Raw genomic sequence first — 20265 nt, forward strand, 5'->3', positions numbered from 1 at the left:
AGTAATACAAACTTAAAAATGTGTGTAACAAAATTAAAAAAAAAAGCCTCGGAACCTTCTTGTCGTTTGTCTGTTTCCGAGCCGGACGATTAACATTAACGTACACGTCTTAGTTGGCCCCGGGCTGTCTAAGTTACTGCCTGCAATTAAATCGTAGCTGTCCTCGGCGCTGCCTGATTTAACCAAGGGATTTTAACGTATTTACCGCTTCATCTTCTGCATAATTTTCTACCGACGTCGAGTGCAGGAAATAGCGGCCCCGAAGAAGGGGCCGAGGTAACTGGGGTGCATAGCAGGCCTGATCCGGAGCCATGAACCTCGAGTTGCTAGGTAAGGGAGGGAGATTTAATAACTGGACTTCTAGACAAGGGACCAGCAGGGAGATTGGAGATCTTGTGTACAAACACAGTGTCTGTATATATCCGTATCCTGTGTTTGTTACACAATATGCTACTATAGGTCTAATACACTATATAAGGAAGCTATATGATTTCTTTATAGCTACATTTTCTTGCGTATAGTCGGACTTTATGCTCATGCTGTTACTTTGATCTGTATTGCATTATAGTGCACCCCTTATTTAATTACAGACTTGTATTCTCTGATTAAACACGCAGACATATCAATATAATACATTATTATTTATATAAAGGAATTAATAAATGCAGTACTTTACATGTTGTATAAGCTATGACTTAGCCACACTGACAAAATAAAGCAGTCCATACGGCATGTTTACAATCTGTCAGAACTGTTTATAATGCATGTTCCAGGGCATCACATATGGATGAAACTCTGATTTTGATTGGTTTTGTATGTTAGGCTTTATAACTTTGGAGTGCAATAACTAGAAGAATATTGTAGTTTTCAAATGTCATATAGTTATGTTTCTGCATGTGTCGTGGAGCACAGCTGGAGGTGTTATGGAGATTTATGTTCTCACATTCAGACATGTAATGTGTTTTTTGTTTGTTTGTTCTTCTTCCTCTAGAATCGTTTGGACAGAACTATCCAGAGGTATGCATAAATAACACTCTATTATTAAATAACACACTATTTTTAATACCGAATTCTGTACAAATCAAATGACAATACCACCCGGTCCCAAGAGAAGCATATTTGCAAAAGAGTCTCCCTCTCTTTGTACAAAGACTGGAATAGGTGTTAATGGAAATGGAGTTAACCCTTCAATACTGCTTGTAAGAAACATTACAAATTAAAAATTCATTCGAAACACCAAATGTTGAAATCATAACTTTTGGAACACCCCCTTGTAAACCAAGACAGCAGGTGCACAAGTTTCACACGATGTGACAGAATGATAGCCTTATTGTGGTAGACATTCAACTGCAAGGGTTTAATGTCTGAGAAGTCAGGTCCTTCCACAATCCTAATATTACAGCTGCATCTTTGAGACTTACAGTATTTAATAATTCTACTTTTTTATATGTTTTTAGGAAGCTGATGGCACCCTGGACTGCATTAGCATGGCCCTCACCTGCACCTTTAATAGATGGGGCACTCTGCTAGCCGTGGGCTGTAATGATGGTCGTATAGTCATTTGGGACTTTTTAACAAGGGGCATTGCTAAGATTATCAGTGCACACATTCATCCTGTGTGCTCTCTCTGGTGAGTCTTGCCTTTTGAGTAGAATAGCTTTGGGGATGGGGGGCTTAAACTCTTTCTCTAATTCATCTACAAACGATTGCTAGTATTTAGTACACAATCTTAGCTGCTAGAACTTCCTTGTCATTGATACAACGACCACACTACCTCTCACCCTTTCTCTGTGCCTTATGTTTGTCACCCCATTTCCTTAAGATCGTTAGCTTGCGAGCAGGGATCTCTCCACCTAATGTATCAGTTTGTCTTAGTCTGTCAATTCTCATCTTGTCATACCCCTTGAATATATGTATTGTATTAAGCACTGCGTTAATTGTTGGCGCTATGTAAATAAAAGATGATGATGATAATAATAATAACAATACAAGAAGCGGGTTAGCCGCTGGAACACGTACTTGCAGCTTCCTCTATTGAATTATAAACATCACGATACTAAGCCAGCAGATAGTTGTAGGTCTCTTGGGTAATATAGAGGTTGGCTAACACAGACCTAATGTAACTTTATTAGTTTCATAAATAATTAGAAACTTTACTTTACATTAATGAAGCTCAGTACTCCAGTAGCATTTTGGGCACATATAATGAAATGATTCAAGAAACATGGTATATATATAACATTTGAAACTCTGATTGTTCATTGTGTTTAGAAAGAGCCTTTAAAGCCTTATTTAAGTGTTAAGAATACATGGTAAAATTGCCATGGTGTTTCAGACATTTATTTATTTTCCAGTTTTACTGGCTGTTTATGTAGCTAAAGCTAATGGCTAATCTATGCATTGGGCCCTAGAAGATTGTAAAATTATATAACCGCACAACGATAAGGTTTATTTCTTTAGACTTTAATAAAATAGGCATGCTTTTGCCATACCAAACTTAGAGGTTGACCTGTAATTGAAGCAGATTTGAATTTGTCAACAAGGTTATAAACCTATTTATATGATGCTTTCTTATTGAACTTGATTAAAAACAGTTTATGATTCATGTTATTTTCAGTATGCTAATTAAGTTATTAACTTTAATGTTTTAAAGTACACTTATCGGCCAATATTTACTAGCCGTATTTACAAGTATTTACTGCATGTAAACCTAGCCTTGGTTGACTGCCTTGCAGCTGGAGCAGAGATGGGCACAAGTTGGTAAGTGCCTCTACAGATAACATGGTGTCACTGTGGGATGTCCTCACCGGAGACTGTGACCAAAGATTCAGATTTCCATCTCCCATCCTCAAAGTCCAGTTCCATCCTCGAGACCAGTAAGTACAAAGGGTGCAAGACAAAGTGTATTTATGTCAGTTTTTAAATGGCTCTTATTCAAGGTCTTATGTCTCGAGTAACCTTGCGGTTCCACTTACTCAACTGAATTGATTAATAACACTTTCATAATTAAAATAAAAATTCATGATGTTTGGGACATCATTCCTAATGCTGCTGAACATTCAGATCCTTTCTTACAGACTCTCAGTATGAAACATCATAGGCAAGTATTTCCACCAGCATAAAACTAAAAATCATAGCGATTATGGCAATCGGGTGATGCCATAAGCACAAGAGCATGCAACATGTTCTTTAGTGTTGCAAACTATTTGACATGGTGTATGTACTGCATGTTTTGGTGGTTTAGGGCTACAACACAGCCGTTTTAGGTTAAAATTGTAAACCAATAAATATTTTTTTATTGTGTCCAATCAGAGGATATTTGTCTGTGTTGTTGCAGCAGTACCAGTGTAGATAATGGGGTATATTCAGTAAAGGCCAGGATGGCTGAATAATACCTTTTGAGAGGCAGATTGTAGTATGAATTTTGCGTTTCAGATGTATGAGTTAAGGACAATAGCCAGTAGCCAGCGGGAATGTCTGTGGGGTGCTACATGTATACGTTCTACTGGCAGGTCGATCTCAAAAAAACCACGTGTTAATGAAACTTACCATATATATGTAAATCTTCTTCATTTACATTTCTGTTGTTTCTGTAATTGCCAACTATCTCTCAAAATAATGATGATTGAGCTTAATGGACATCACTTCCTTTTTGCAACAGGAACCGGGTTCTAGTGTGCCCCATGAAATCGGCCCCAGTTATGTTAAATCTGTCTGACTCCAGCCATGTGGTTCTACCCGTGGATGATGATTCTGACCTTAATGTTGTGGCATCATTTGATCGAAGAGGGGAATATATCTATACAGGAAATGCAAAAGGGAAGGTAAGACACATGGAAACAAATATTTGCATGCTTAGTTATTTCTACATTTGTGTTTTTAATGATGTACGCTTCATGTTAATAGGATGAATATCTCTTTATTTTCGTGTTTGACCATTGGTTCTCTGTTCGTCACCTAATAAGAGCATCTATTTCTCTACGAGCAGATTTTGGTGTTAAAGACAAACTCACAGGACCTGGTGGCCTCTTTCAGAGTTACAACAGGCACAAGCAATACAACAGCTATCAAATCCATAGAGTTTGCTAGGAAAGGGAGGTAAGACAGAAGCATGTTGAGTATTTTCTTTCAATTAAAAATGGAACAGCATTTTGAAGAAACATTGCTGCCCATTTCAGTGATTTGTGAATCCAAAATGATTTGCTTTCCTGATCGCCCTGTCCTTGCAGTCTGAACAGTGTTTCACATGAATAACGAATCACCAATTAATCAAGTGGCACTCTTTTGTGCCATGGAGGCATGTCTGGGGAGCCAAAACATGGTATTTTGCATAGAATTGCTTGCAAGAGAACAGGGTGACTTGTCAGAAATGTGAAAAAGTAAAGTTTGAGGTGGCTTGTTCTTTTTGCAGTCCCTGACAGCCTCACTAAGGAATAATGCATATTAAAGAATTTTGAGTACTTTAAAAGGCATTCTTCACAAATTAAGAAATGAAATCACTTCCCGGAGTAGATGATACCGCTGCCCCTCGTCCCACTGGTGAACTGTTTAAAGCAGTCAATCAGTGACAGCAAAGCACTCCCATTTAAATCAAAGCGCATGGGGATCTGATTGCGCTGGAGGTGACTGATTGTAGGTACTGCATTCAGCAAATGCATATTGGGGTTTCTGCTGAATTTCTCAACCTAATTGCAAATGAGACACAATAGAAATTTAAATGGACCTGTCCATTATCATGTGCATATTTTAATAAAAATGTCCAGAACAACAAAAAATGTATTTTTTTTTACTTATTATGTAAGTAAAATGTATGCATATTGTCTCTCTCCGCAGTTGCTTTTTGATAAACACAGCAGACAGAATAATCCGTGTCTATGATGGACGGGAGATTCTGACGTGTGGCAGGGATGGAGAACCTGAGCCTATGCAGAAACTGCAGGATTTGGTGAACAGGTATGATTTTTTCAATATGTGTGAGTTCTCATGATTGGTCTGTTGTGATTCTTGTATGGCCTTCCGTAGATTTACAAATTCTTTAATTGAGTCAAACCGTTTTGAATGAAAAGGTGAAAGTGTTGTTGAGCTGTTGTTTGTATGTATATATATACTACTGTCTGTGATGTATACAGACACCAAGTGCATGGTATATTAGAATTGTGATTATTCATTAATGATGCACAGCGCAGTGGAAAGTTTCATGTTTATAAATCTGGCCAATTACCATCCCAGTTGGCTCCGTTCCTGAATATGTAGAGTATGTGAACATAATGGCTGTGGGCCACATAACATGAGAACCTCCTAGATAAGCAGCTCATCATATCATATACCTCTCAATTCCATTTCACAGGACGCCCTGGAAAAAGTGCTGTTTTTCAGGGGATGGTGAGTACATAGTGGCTGGCTCAGCACGGCAGCATGCACTCTACATCTGGGAGAAAAGCATTGGAAACCTGGTGAAAATACTTCATGGAACCCGCGGAGAGCTGCTGTTAGATGTGGCTGTAAGTTAATTTATGTGGGGTTTTAACATAAAAAAAGAAAATGAGATGCCAAGTGTTTCACATATGCATAAAAGCCATCTCCTGATCTGTGTAAAAGTCTGGATTTCATATAGACTTCCCCATCTAATAACCCATCTGTTTGCCCAGCAAATATCTCATCTCCCCCTAGCCACCTGTGTTTTTTGCTTTCATCTCCTCTTGTGGTTTTCTCTCCCTAATTTTTTTTACATATTTTATTTGTTTTTTTTTGTTATATTACTGTTATAAATCCCATAGTGATGAGGATGATCCTAGGTTATACATTATTTTATTTTTAGGCCCGTCTTGCCCAATCTTATTTATGAAGCAAACTAAGATGTTGCCAGGTTATCCACCTAACTGCTCTTTGACCCACTTGAACTCAGCACTTAGCACGGAACACTATTAGTTAGGCAGTAGCACTTGAATCATTAAGGAGGTGTGAATGAATATTCCATTGAAAGTGGGGAACAGAGACTAGCTGAAAAAGTGACCCCCCCCCCTCTTGGATGCTTGCCTTAAGTTATGATGCATCTCGGTCTCACTCACCTTCCTTTACAAAGGAGAACTATTTAAACAACATGCATTACGAACTTAAAACGTAAGAAAAACAGTTGGATTGTCTTTTTTTTTTGGTTTAAGGCATATGAATAGTATTAAACATTTAATATTATGTAATGTTTGTAGTGTGTATTTTGCAATTTATCTGCAAATATGTGGAACGTTATAACAAGTCACTGTTTATATCACTTTTAGTGGCACCCTGTACGGCCAATCATTGCTTCCATTTCCAGTGGTGTGGTCTCCATTTGGGCCCAGAATCAAGTGGTAAGTTTATTTTTACTTATTATTTTTAAATTTTTCTTCGGCATGGCAGACAATCAGATGTTTATTGAATCCATAGCGCTAAATGCACCCATCAACAGTTCTTGTTATGTTATTTACTTTAGGAAAATTGGAGTGCATTTGCCCCTGACTTCAAGGAACTGGATGAGAATGTGGAATATGAAGAAAGGGAGTCTGAATTTGACATTGAAGATGAAGATAAAAGCGAACCTGAACAAACAGGTAATGCATGGTCTCGTCTGCTTCTTGATGTAGCTGTTCTGTGTTTACAATCCCTTCTTCTCACATTCATATATCTACCTATTTTATTAATCATAATTGTTTGAAACGCAGCATTTGGAGTGATCCGTGTGATCGTGTTTGAGTTTATTTTAAATGGCCACTTAAAATTTCATCTAAACCAATGGCATGTTACTTAGTAGAATATAAATTACTGCCTTTGTTTTGGACATCTCTAAACTTTACTCATTAAAATATTTGGTAGCATTTCAAATAGTATAACTTTACGTATGGTGCTGTGAAAAAGTATTTTTCCCCTTCCTGATTTCTTCTATTTTTGCATATTTGTCACACTTAAATGTTTCATCAAATAATTTTAATGTTAGACAAAGACAGGTTCAGTCTCACTAGGCACCCCCAGGCATGTGTACTGCCAGCCCTGGTGAATCTAAACATCAATTTAATAGAACATGTTCCCCCGCAGCGCACCTGTATCCTCCTCTCTGGCAGCTGGTGGGCATCTGTGCGATGCACGCAGACAACCTCCGCTACTGCTGGCGCCTCCACTGAGGCTTCTATGATAGCGCACCGGCGTCACATGACCTTCCAGTGCTCGTACATAGAAGCTCCAGCGAAAGCGCCGGCCACCAGCAGAGGTTTATCTACGTGCATCGCGCAGGTGTTAACCAGCTGCCCCTACTAGACACTGAGGCGTATGGGGCACGGGCGGTAAGTCTGGGGGAGCAGAGTGGCATATAGGGGGTATTGGGGTATAAGGCATATCTGGGGGGCAATTACTTATATATATATATATATATATATATATATATATATATATATATATATATATATAGATATATATATATATATAGATCTATATATACCGTATTGGCTCGAATATAGGCCGCACTTTTTTCCCCCACTTTAAGTTTTTAAAGTGGGGGTGCGGCCTATATTCGGGGTCTAGCGCCCGACGCCCGGGACATGCAGTCCCGGGCGCCGGGCAGGCAGCGGGGTTAAGATACAGATCCCCCGCAGCGGTGCAGGGGACCTGCATCCTTCTCCCCGATACGCTCAGACAGCCTCCCCTGCCAGCACTTCCCACGAGGGGGGGATGCCGGCACGGGAGGTTATCTAAGCGTTTTACCTCTGCCCACCCCCGACTTACCGGAGCAGACTCCCGGGTGTCTTGCGGGGCCGGCGGGAGACATCTACGCAATACGCGCATGCAACTTCCGGTACCGGTACCGGAAGTTGCATACGCGTATTGCGTAGATGTCCCTCGCCGGCCCCGCAAGACACCCGGGAGTCTGCTCCGGTAAGTCGGGGGAGGGGGGCAGAGGAGGACAGCGGCAGCGTATCGCGGGGAGGGAGGACAGCGGCAGCGTATCGCGGGGAGGGAGGACAGCGGCAGCGTATCGCGGGGAGGGAGGACAGCGGCAGCGAATCGCGGGGAGGGAGGACAGCGGCAGCGTATCGCGGGGAGGGAGGACAGCGGCAGCATATCTCGGGGAGGGAGGACAGCGGCAGCATATCTCGGGGAGGGAGGACAGAGTGGCAGCATGTTTTTTTTTGTGCTTTTTTAAAGAAAAAAAACTTTTTCTTTAAAAAAGCACCAAACTTTTAGGGTGCGGCCTATATACGGGGGCGGCCTATATCCGAGCCAATACGGTATATAGATCTATATATATATATAGATCTATATATATATAGATCTATATATATATAGATATATATATATCTATATATATATATATATATATATATATATATAGATATAGATCTATATATATATAGATCTATATATATATAGATCTATATATATATATAGATCTATATATATATATAGATCTATATATATATATATAGATATCTATATATATATAGATATCTATATATATATATATAGATCTATAGATCTATAGATATATAGATCTATATATATCTATAGATATATAGATCTATATATATCTATAGATATATAGATATATATAGATTATATATATAGATATATATCTATATCTATATATATATATATATATATATATATATATATATATATATATATATATATATATATACCGTATTGGCTCTAATATAGGCCGCACTTTTTTCCCCGACTTTAAAGTGGGGGTGCGGCCTATATTCGGGGTCTAGCGCCCGACGCCCGGGACATGCAGTCCCGGGCGCCGGGCAGGCAGCGGGGTTAGGATACAGATCCCCCGCAGCGGTGCAGGGGACCTGTATCCTACTGTCTGATACGCTCAGACAGCCTCCCCTGCCAGCACTTCCCACGGGGGGGGGGGGGTGCCGGCACGGGAGGTTGTCTAAGCGCATCGTGCGGATGCGTTTTACCTCTGCACCCCCCCGGACTTACCGGAGCAGACTCCCGGGTGTCTTGCGGGGTCGGCGGGGGACATCTACGCAATACAACTTCCGGTGCCGGTATATATTTATATATATATATATTTATATATATTTATATAATCTATATATATATATATATATATATATATATCTATAGATATATATATATATATATATATATTTATATATATATATATATATTTAATCTATATATATATATATATAATCTATATATATATACATCTATAGATATATATATATATATATATAATCTATAGATATCTATATATATATCTATAGATATCTATATATATATATATCTATAGATATCTATATATATATATCTATAGATATCTATATATATATATCTATAGATATCTATATATATATATCTATAGATATCTATATATATATATCTATAGATATATATATCTATAGATATATATATCTATATATCTATAGATCTATAGATATATATATCTATAGATATATCTATATATAGATATATCTATATATAGATATATAATCTATAGATATATATATCTATAGATCTATAGATATATATCTATATATAGATATATATCTATAGATATATCTATATATAGATATATATATATCTATATATATATAGATATATCTATATATAGATAGATAGATATATCTATATATATATATATATATATATCTATAGATATATATATATCTATAGATCTATAGATATATATATCTATATATATATAGATATATCTATATATATATATATGTATATAGATAGATATATATATATATATATATATATACATATATAGATATATCTATCTATATACATATATATATATATATATATATATATATCTCTATATATATATATATATAATATAGATATAGGTTTCGATTCATTGTTTACCTTCAATAAATAAAGTGGTCATATAAAAGCGGCATTTTGTGTTTTTGTCACGTTGTCTTTTATATTTAGATTAGTTGGATAATCTGAAAAATGTAAATGTGACAAATATGCAAAAATAGAAGAAAACTGGAAGGGGCCATATACTTTTTCTCTTCATTCTTTAATGCAGTCTTTAGCCTAGGAAAAATTACTTTGTTTTAGGATACAAATCTGCTGTTAATGATTTAGCGCCCTTACTGTATCATTCCATCAGTCAGCAGTTCTAATTCTTTATTAAATAACTTCCCTCTTTTCATTGCACGTATGTTTAGTTACTTAGAAAGTGGCAGAATTGAATACATGTAAGGAATGTTATTCACCCAATAAAGCCATACTTTCGGCTTTGGGTGAGGCAGTGTTGAATTGTATTTGGCCCTCGAACTGCAATGTGTATATAAAATAAATAAAAACTGACTTAAAATACTTCCAACTCCAGAATTTTTTTATGTAGTATGTACCACGCAATTGCATTTAACAATTGGATTTTTCTGCAGGAGGAGATGCTGCAGAAGATGAGGAGGTAGATGTGACCAGTGTGGATCCAATAGCAGCTTTCTGCAGCAGGTATATACACTAAGTAATACACATTTTTTATATTCGTATAGAATGGAAGTTCAAATTGATACTAGTATTCATAGTGATCCCCTGCTGATTTTGTACATTTGTCCACTGACAAAGACATGATCAGTGAGAAACAGAATAACAACAAAAAAATCCAGAATAACGCATTAGTAATTGATTTGCATTTTACTCGGTGAAATAAGTATTTGACCCCTTTGCAAAACATGACTTGGTGGCAAAACCCTTGGTGGCAATCACAGAGGTCAGACGTTTCTTATAGTTGGCCACCAGGTTTGCACACTTCGCAGAAGGGATTTTGTCCCACTCCTCTTTGCAGATCCTCTCCAAGTAATTAAGGTTTTGATGCTGAAGTTTGCCAACTCGAACCTTCAGCTCCTTCCCCAGTTTTTCTATTTGATTAAGGTCTTGGAGACTGGCTAGGCCACTCCGGGACCTTTAATGTTCTTCTTCTTGAGCCACTCCTTTGTTGCCTTGGTGACTATGGTCCCAGCTGCCTTGAGATCATTCACAAGATCCTCCCGTGTAGTTCTGGGCTGATTCCTCACTGTTCTCATGATCATTGAAACTCCACGAGGTGAGATGTTGCATGGTGCCCCAGACCGAGGGAGATTGACAGTTATTTTGTTTCTTTCATTTGCGAATAATAGCACCAAGCTGCTTGGCGATAGCCTTGTAGCCCATTCCGGCCTTGTAGCCCATTCCGGCCTTGTAGCCCATTCCGGCCTTGTAGCCCATTCCGGCCTTGTAGCCCATTCCGGCCTTGTAGCCCATTCCGGCCTTGTAGCCCATTCCGGCCTTGTAGCCCATTCCAGCCTTGTAGCCCATTCCAGCCTTGTAGCCCATTCCAGCCTTGTGTAGGTCTACAATCTTGTCCCTGACATCCTTGGACGGCTCTTTGGTCTTGGTGGAGGGTTTGAAATCTGATTGATTGATTGCTTCTGTGGACAGGTGTCTTTTATACAGGTAACAAGCTGAGGTTAGGAGCACTCCATTTATGAGAGTGCTCCTAATCTCAGCTATTTACCTGTATAAAAGACACCTTGGAGTCAGACATCTTGCTGATTGATAGGGGATCAAATACTTATTTCACTGAGTAAAATGCAAATCAATGTATAACTTATTTGAAACAAATTATCTGTTTCTGATCATGGCTTTGTCAGTGGGCAAACATACAAAATCTGCAGGTGATCAAATTTTTTTTCACTCTATATATGTGCCACTGTTCATTTTTCATTATGTCTGTGTTCCCACTGGGATTTTCATATGGTGAATTAAAGCTGAACAATTTTTTTCTATTAAGATGCCTTAATTGGCTTGATAAGAGGAATGTATACTAACATGAAAAGCGTAGAGTCGTAAAAATTTGAGATTAAATGTCTTTTAGCCTAGGTGTATGTAAACTGTATATGCTACAGAAGATACAAATATCTTTTTAGTTAAAAATCAGTAGAGCTTGTTGTGTCTTGTGATTGAATACAATGTAAAATTGTTCATTTTAAGTCTCCCCCTCCAAAGCATGATGTAGGTTATATTCTGTAACAAAAATTATACCGTATTTGCTCGATTATAAGACGAGGTTTTTTTCAGAGCAAATGCTCTGAAAAATACCCCTCGTCTTATAATCGGGGTCGTCTTCTAATCAGACCTCAAATAGAGGTCTGATTAGGAGACTAAGATCCAGATCCCCCGCACCGCTGCAGGGGACCTGGATCCTCCTATCGTCGCCCCCCCCCGCACGCACGCACACACGCACTTACCGGTGCTTCCGGAGGTGAAGTTGGCAGCGGGGGTTTGTATGCGTCCGTCGCAAATACCTTCCCCGACTGTCAGAGATCAGAGTTCCAGAGTTCCTGATCGCTGACAGCCGGGGAAGGTATTTGCGACGGACGCATACAAACCCCCGCTGCCAACTCCACCTCCTCCCGGCTGCCGCGGAATGAGACGTCAACCCGCTGCCCCGGCAATACAGCAGGAAATTGGAAGCACCGGTAAGTGTGTGTGTGTGTGTGTGTGTGTGTGTGTGTGTGTGTAGGTAGGGCATTTCTGGAATGCCTTACACCCCTATATGCCACTCTGGCACTTAGGGGGTTAAAAGGCATATTATGGGGCAGAGTGGCATATAGGGAGGTATAAGGCATTTCAGGAGGCAGAGTGGCGTTAAGGGGGCATTTAATAGAGCACTCTGCCTCCTGAAATGCCTTATACCTCCCTATATGCCACTCTGCCCCATAATATGCTTTTTAACCCCCTAAATGCCAGAGTGGCATATAGGGGTATAAGGCATTTCTGGAGGCAGAGTGCTCTATATAATGCCTTTTAACTCCCTTAATGCCACTCTGCCTCCTGGAATGCCTTATACCTCCCTATATGCCACTCTGCCCCATAATATGCATTTTAACCCCCTAAATGCCAGAATGGGATATAGGGGTATAAGGCATTTCTGGAGGCAGAGTGGCACATAGGGGGTCAAAAGGCATACCATGGGGCACAGTGGCATATAGAGGGTTAAAAGGCATATCATGGGCCACAGTGCCATATTGGTGTGGCAAGCCTGGGGGCAGATGTGCGTAACTGGGGGCAGGTTGGAAAATACAAGGAAATAAAAACAAAAAAAATATTTTTCTCAATCATAGCTTTTATTAAAAAAAATAGTTTACATGAATTAACATTTACTGGTAAAACTTTTTTCCTTTAGGGTCGTCTTATATTCAGGCTTTTTCTTTTTTTCCTAAGTTAATATTCAGATTTTGGGGGGTCGTCTTATAATCAGGGTCGTCTTATAATCGAGCAAATACGGTATTTAAAATTAGCCTTTCAAAACACCCATGCTCACACAACCCCTTTTTTATAACCTTTCTAGTTAATGTTAGTATTTTGTTTGCAGATGAGTCATTCTTAGGAGGTAAATTTGATGTCTGTTTCCCCAGCCATTCAGTCAGGAATTAAATTTATTTGATTATAATCTTTCAGTATTTTTTTTCCGCATAAAAATGATAGTTCTTTGACTCCATCTGCTGTTCATTTAAGATATTATATCCGCCATAGGGAATTTAACCACTGGTAGTCCTTGCCAATGAGGAAGTTCACTCACATGTCGATCCCCAATTACAGGGGTTGCCTGTAGTTACTAGTGTAGGGCTTTCCTACCAAAAACACTATTCTGTGGATGGTTAGAGCCTCCTGCTGTAGCAGACTGAACTGTTTACTCTGCATCCCATCAAATGTGGTTGGCCAACTAGTGATGGCTTTCCGTTACTATAAACAATGAGGAAAAAAATGGAATAGGGAGCCTAAAGTGGTTGCTTGCTAGCATGGTATGGTGTTGCATGTTAAAAATAAATAAAGGTGACCGCATGCTGCCAGCTGATCTATTGAGATCGTTTGGTTAACATGCAATAAAAAATGCCTGGTCTTTCCTCATATGCAGGGATCAGTGTTATGGACAGTTGTATTTTCTGCCTATATTTTATTACTTTAGCATAAATTTATCATTTTACCCCTTTCTTTGCGTGCTTAACCAGCACTTTGTTGTGTACCATTGCCTACTTTGTGTGCCATTTATATGTACTGTATATGCTCCTCTTGTTACTGTCATTTATTTTTATTTAACCATTATATTATGGGATATTTGGTTTGTGGTAAACTATGTATCTATGAATAGATTAACTTCGCCTGAAATAAATGCATGAATAAGTTTTTCTGATATGCTCTTTATAAGATTGTCACCTATTTAGAACTATAGCAAAATTGAAAATGTGTCTGGAACCCCTATGAATGGTTAATTTTAACTGTATAGCCACATATTCAAGTTTGTCTTGCAGCGATGAGGAGTTGGAAGACACGAAGGCCCTGCTTTATCTTCCCATCGCCCCTGAGGTAGAAGATCCAGAAGAGAACCCTTACGGACCTCCTCCAGACGCAGTGCAGACATCTTTGACTGAGGACGGGACAGGCACAGACAAGAAGAGGCAGGCCTCATCAGATGGTGTGCAACCTCCAAAGAAAAAGCCCAAAACCACCACAGTTGAACTTCAAGGCGTGCCAAACGATGGTGAGTCAATCTTCACCAGCTTCCAAAAACATGGCATTTTTGGATACGTACCTTTTAGTTAGTGCCGTGTTGAATTATATATTAAAATATAATTTTACGCAAAAATGACAGCAAGGAGCTACATTGCTATACAATAAACAACAATTGAATGGCAAAAAACCATCTTTTTATGAAACCATTGTATAATATATATTTTTACAAATATCTAACGTGCCATTTTAAAGATGACCCAGGTCGAGATATGCAACTGGTAAATGCTTCAGCAGATGTTGAATTACCACTGCAATGAACCTTGGCCAGGTTGTGACCAGCCAGACATTTACTGAGGTGTTTTAAGATGTAAGATCCAGACCTGGGAGTAACGGATGAAACCAAACTAGAGCATTATGTGATTAGAATGAGTCATTTAGCCTTGTTTTCCTCAACAGAAGTACACCCGCTGTTAGGTGTGAAGGGGGACAGTAAATCCAAAAAGAAGCAATCAGGACGGCCAAAAGGAGCTAAAGGTAAAGACAGGGACTCTTCGTTAAAAGCGAAAACCAAAGGGGACAGGGGCTTATCTCTGGAAGCTGCAATGAAAGGCAAAACTCAGGGTGAGCTGCCCCTGGTGCTGACAGGTAAGCACAGTACTAAGTGGTGCAGTGCCTCCTCTGCTTCCGTGGCTATGGCTTCATGCGGCCATCATCCCCTTTGCACGCTGGTAACGGGGTGGTTAAATATAAATTGCCTCTGTGCCCTGATAAGAATTCTAGCTTTAAAACCGAATTCTGACTGATTATTCTCTGAGCGTGTGAGCTGTACCTGTTCATTACCAATAACTAAAGTTTACCTGGTCTGTGTGATTGGATTAAGACTTTTAGCCTCATCTCTGATTCCAGTGTAGTGAATTGTTTTTAAAAGGAGAAATCCATCCCTTCTTTGGCCAGTAATTTATACAATGTTCTAATTTTTATATTGTGACATGAAAATTTGATTCAACAATACAGAGCCTACTCTAACTGACCCAGATAAATTCAACACAAACTCAGTCCTCTGTTAATGTTGTTTCTTAATTTTTTGAACCAGATGAGCTAACTTTTGTCATGAAAATGGGGCTGTATTTTTTTTTTTTTGTGTGTCATCATAGCCACTGTATTCAGAAAAAAGTCTTAAGTATTTTAATATGCATTCTTTTTTGGTGATACCATCAAGGACATTAAACATTACCTTGTAGGCTTAAGAATCAATTGGATCTCTCCACGGGGAGATTGTGTCGCTGTGGTTGTTCATTCTGTCTGTGTGTTTGATTATAGACATCCCAACCAAGGGTGAATGACAGCCATTTTGCTTTCTAGGACCTAGATACATTTCACATGCTGCTGAGCAGCAATATATAGGATGTATAAGCTCACAGAGGGGGATCGTTTCCCACGTACTGTGAGGTAACTAGTAAGCAAGATGCAAAATGTATACGAGTCTTGATCAAATAGCTGATGTGGCCAAACCAATGACCAGTAGCCTTCTCAGACATATCAATAAGTCGGGTGGATTACAGGCATACTTATTTACACAGCAGCTTCATCTACACTGAAAGTGCTGGGGATAATGGCAGTATTTGTGTTCTGCTTTGTACATTTTTTGTTTATAGAATCTGTAACCATGATACAAGAGTGGCAACAGAGACCTCCTGAAATTTCAATCTGCTCAAAGCTTGGTCATTCAAACTGTGTTCATGTAAGGAAATATTTAAATATGTCCTGTGGGGCCATATTGTCCCAAGACATGCACGTGCCACTCTTGCATTATTGAAATCTGTGTTTCTGTGTTTATTCAGTCGGCTTCAGTTGCTCCTTTTGCTTTGCTGCTTCATCCCGCTCATCTCTGCTGAGCTCTCCCCTTATAACTTGTCTCATCTCTTTTCATCCTCTCTTTCAGGAGGCAGTGCCATCTCAGAACTCCTGTAAGCAATAGCCGACATCTTGCAAATGTACGTCAGCTGTGATTTTTTTTTTTCCCACCGGTATTGGGCATTCTACAGAGTCTCTTTATTAGGCCATTATATAGACACGTCGTGTTCAGCACTGCCACTGTGACAGAGTATGGCTTAGTCACATCTGTCTACATCCAGCCATCTTGTGGAATTTTTAACTGAGAAACTGTTTGCTCACATAATCATGTTCTCTACTCTGTGTCGTACGATAAAGTTTTCTCTATTTTTATACCCTTTTGTGTGTTGGCATGACGTTATTTTATTTCCCCTTTGATCCATGTGGTTGGCTTTTCTGTAAATTTTATTGCTTTTTTTTTATATTATTTTAAACAGTTTTACCAGTGTAGTATGAGTAACAGTATGAGCGGTGAGTATGAGCCTAATGCAGTGACCAAATAAGCTGGCTTACTCTTTAAGGAGTATGTTAACTATTCACCAGCAGTTTTTTTTCTTGTTGCATTTATTGTTTTTTTATGTGTAGATAAATGCTGATCCCATGGATTTCACTTCTACCCTAGTAGCTGGGGCAATAAAACTGCTTTGTTTTGTTTGTCTGTGGTTCTTCATGTTATTATGGGTATGATTAGGAAAACACATAGGGAGGGAGAACAATAAAGTAGGTCAGGTTATCAGGCTTGCCTTTTCCTTTTTAGTGCCGCAACAAATTCTACATTTTAATAATGCACGTAGTAAAGAAGAAACACACAAAAAGATACATTTGACATCAGCTGGATTCTATTCTGGGGTTTACAACTCAGCCAACTACACTATAATGGACAAATGTATTGGGATACCTGACCATTATGGCAACAGGGACTTCGATGACATTGCATTATAAATAACAGACATTAATATGTAGTTGATCCCTCCTTTGAAGCTCAATTAGCTTCAACTCTTCTGGGAAGGCTTTCCACAAGATTTTGGAGTTTTTACATATGGAGTTTTGCCCGTTCATCCAGTAGAGCATTTGTGAGGTCAGGCACCGATGTAAGACAAGAAGGCCTGGTTGGCAAACTCTGTTCCAGTTCATCCCAAATGTGTTTGACAGGGGAGGGCTCTGTGTGGGCCATACCAAACTCATCCAACCATGTCTTTACGGACCTTGCTTACACTACTGTGCCCTAGAACAAAAAAAAAATCACTTGCAACCATGCAAGTATCCTATACATGAAAAGGCATTTGATGATGAGTCTGCCTTTAAGCAAAACTACATTTTCAAATGAAATATCTAAATCCACCTGCATACTGAAATATTTTTTTAATGGAGTTATGTTAGTGGCAACACAATTATTTACACTTCACATTTCCAAATTCACATGATGGACACCAATTTCTCACATAACATGTTCCATTTTGTTGGCACATCATCGTCTTGAGGACAGGTTCTTAACAGACTACTCACTAAAAAAGCAGTTTCGCTTGGGCAAAATTTACTGCCCGCCAATCCATCCTGAAGTTCTTCACATAGCTCTTTAGGAAGCCAACGATTAGGTAGCCCCACGGAACAAGTCTCTATATAACCATTTTTTATTTCCATTGTTAGGTTTATATCCAACATTGTATGTCTGTACAAAATCTGAAGACAAGTTTTAACTGCAAACTTTGGTGTTTTCCCATAAATCCATTCCCAAGTGCACAATTCCATTTTCTTTTGACATATACCTGGAAATATTATTTCATCTTTTGGGTCTATTAAGTTCACGCTTGGTTTATTGCTATATTGAGTAGAATACTCTGATGCCACAACGTCTATAACCTTTTCACAAGTTAAAGAAGAATCTGTCTGAGACAAGTTTCTGACAAGTGCAGGTACGCTAGGGGTGGCATTACTTTGTATACCATGGTAAGGACTCTGCAAAACAGAGGACAACAGTGTCCTATTTGCATTGCACAATAACGTACAATGATGGTAAGCAACATTCCTTCCAAGTTTAGCAGCGGTACCTGATATTTTATATTTCCCATCTAGCAGAATATCATACCTATTTGTTGCTTGTACATCAAGTCGAGGTTGCAAGGTTTTAAGAGCCCTAATCACCAATTGTAAGTTTTTCATTCTATCATACTTTTTCCTTGATGTGAAGAATGTTAGGTTAATGTTGCCCATGTCATGAAAAACTGTCCCACCACCACTCCTCCTCCTTGCCAAACTGATTCCTTCTTTCCTCAATAGATGAAGATTGCATTCTTTCCAAGGATTCTGGTGTCTGCCAATAACGACAGATGGTAAATTCTGCCACAGAAAAAGAACATTTTTGTCTTCGAGGTTCATGTGATCATGGATCCAGTCTTCCAGCGCCAGATTTTCATAAACGTTGTTAGAGACAGATTGCAAGATGAGCCCTTGTTCAGCAGAACTTCCAAAACCGGCTGATGGTAGGTGGTATACACATTTTAGGCACAAGCGTCTTACATTTGACTGGATCAACATTTTGGCCTGGTGAAGAAAAATGGTAAAAGAATTAAAACCCTGGTGGATGACGTGTAAAAGAACTTCCTTCTCTATATTATTATATATTCTATTTACAAATTTATATTTAATGTATTCCATAAAATGACATTAAACTGCATATCCTCTCTATTACATTTTTACCTTCTCAAAGGGTAGTCATGCCCATTACTTCTGACTTTAGATAAGCAGAACCTTGTGATTCACTCATTCCCAGCAAACATTCAAGGGAGGAAAGATGGGCAGAGGGAACACGATCCTTAACAGGACCCGTCCCTCCTCCAAAATACTGAATTAAGATGGAAGGTCATGACTTCCAAAAATAAACCTACAAGCACTGGTAACCCATACAGGTTCTTGCTTACAAGAGTAAAGAGAAAAACAAATAAGACCAAAAAAAACTACAGGTAAAAATTAAATTGTTCATCAAAAGTGTGTGTCGCATGCTTGTCACTGCAGCACAACCTTACCTACAGTGCAGACTTAGCACAAACCTCCCCTGCTCTGTGTGCTACTTCCGGGATGCAAGCTACGCATGCGCGCCGTTCCATAGCCGTACTCGGGGCCGCGCACGCGCGACGTTCCATAGCGACACTTGGGGCCGCGCATGCGCCGCAATCAGTTGGGATGTAGCGGGTTTCGCTGTCGTGTAGGGGTGCTGCTCCCATGCCCACAACTAGTCCCCTACTGCGATGTTGGGGTGTCCCCCGATGGTCCCACGTGTCCTTATGCCAGCTGGGGCTCCGTTAAGGGGAGCTTTCACGTTACAAGAAAGTGTAAGCGCTTCACGATAGAGTGTCCTCCAGTAGGCTACAGCACACTGGTGTAGGGACAGTCTGTCAGACGTTTCTCTTGCATTGCAGTAATAATCCTTTCTGATGAAGTCATCAATGAGATGGTGTTCCGTTAACATGGCACCTCCTTCTGAGGTATAAAAAGATCTAGTGGGATACCAGCAGGTAGTTCAGCCTTAGAGAACATTTTATGAAATTCAGAGGAGGATCTGACATTTTTAAAATATATGTTTGTGGGTACCTTTAATGTCACAATGTATGATCCCTGCAGAAACTGGACAATTTAATATTTTATAACCTTTGTTATAGATAATCTTTGCTAGATAGGAGAGATTTGGAAAAAATGCTCAATTGGCAAAAACATGCTTAACAACAAGGCCCTATAATATCCACATTTTTTTATGATATCTTCAATAATGACAAAAGCTGTATAGACGTCTTTCTTTTCTCGAACATAGGAGAGTTACAACCTAACCTAAAGATATCCCCTACCAAAAGATAAAAGATCAAAACGTAGAATAAA

General features: G+C 39.0%; 3 protein-coding genes across 6 annotated transcripts in view; 1 reads left to right on the forward strand and 2 right to left on the reverse strand.

Moving 5' to 3' along the window:
- The window catches only part of LOC128472511 (complement receptor type 1-like), a 198225-nt gene that overhangs the window by 140032 nt on the left and 37928 nt on the right, over positions 1-20265 (reverse strand). The gene's annotated exons all lie outside the window — the stretch shown is intronic.
- On the forward strand, positions 130-17049 carry RBBP5 (RB binding protein 5, histone lysine methyltransferase complex subunit). Of its 4 annotated transcripts, none has more exons than XM_053454384.1 (14): positions 130-330; positions 992-1017; positions 1458-1630; positions 2736-2876; positions 3662-3824; positions 3989-4098; positions 4834-4953; positions 5348-5501; positions 6276-6347; positions 6470-6587; positions 10392-10461; positions 14289-14530; positions 14959-15147; positions 16445-17049. In XM_053454384.1, exons 1-14 carry the CDS (start codon positions 312-314, stop codon positions 16471-16473), a joined length of 1626 nt encoding a protein of 541 aa, XP_053310359.1. In that variant the 5' UTR covers positions 130-311; the 3' UTR covers positions 16474-17049. The 4 variants fall into 4 exon arrangements, with proteins under 4 accessions (XP_053310359.1, XP_053310361.1, XP_053310360.1 ...); XM_053454386.1 differs by having other exon boundaries at positions 14959-15036; XM_053454385.1 differs by having other exon boundaries at positions 14301-14530.
- LIPT1 (lipoyltransferase 1) lies at positions 17745-18932 on the reverse strand. Its single transcript, XM_053454401.1, has one exon. It carries the CDS (start codon positions 18928-18930, stop codon positions 17812-17814), a length of 1119 nt encoding a protein of 372 aa, XP_053310376.1. The 5' UTR covers positions 18931-18932; the 3' UTR covers positions 17745-17811.

This window comes from Spea bombifrons, chromosome 2 (assembly GCF_027358695.1).
Source record: "Spea bombifrons isolate aSpeBom1 chromosome 2, aSpeBom1.2.pri, whole genome shotgun sequence".
Lineage (NCBI taxonomy): Eukaryota > Metazoa > Chordata > Amphibia > Anura > Pelobatidae > Spea > Spea bombifrons.

Bases quoted from the DNA above. Each gene is read 5' to 3' on its own strand.
- LIPT1 (XM_053454401.1), bottom strand. From the start codon at position 18,930: ATGTTGATCCAGTCAAATGTAAGACGCTTGTGCCTAAAATGTGTATAC.
- RBBP5 (XM_053454384.1), top strand. The intron at 2,877-3,661 runs GTAAGTACAAAG...TTTTTGCAACAG, and splicing joins CAGTTCCATCCTCGAGACCA to GAACCGGGTTCTAGTGTGCC. The intron at 5,502-6,275 runs GTAAGTTAATTT...TATCACTTTTAG, and splicing joins AGCTGCTGTTAGATGTGGCT to TGGCACCCTGTACGGCCAAT.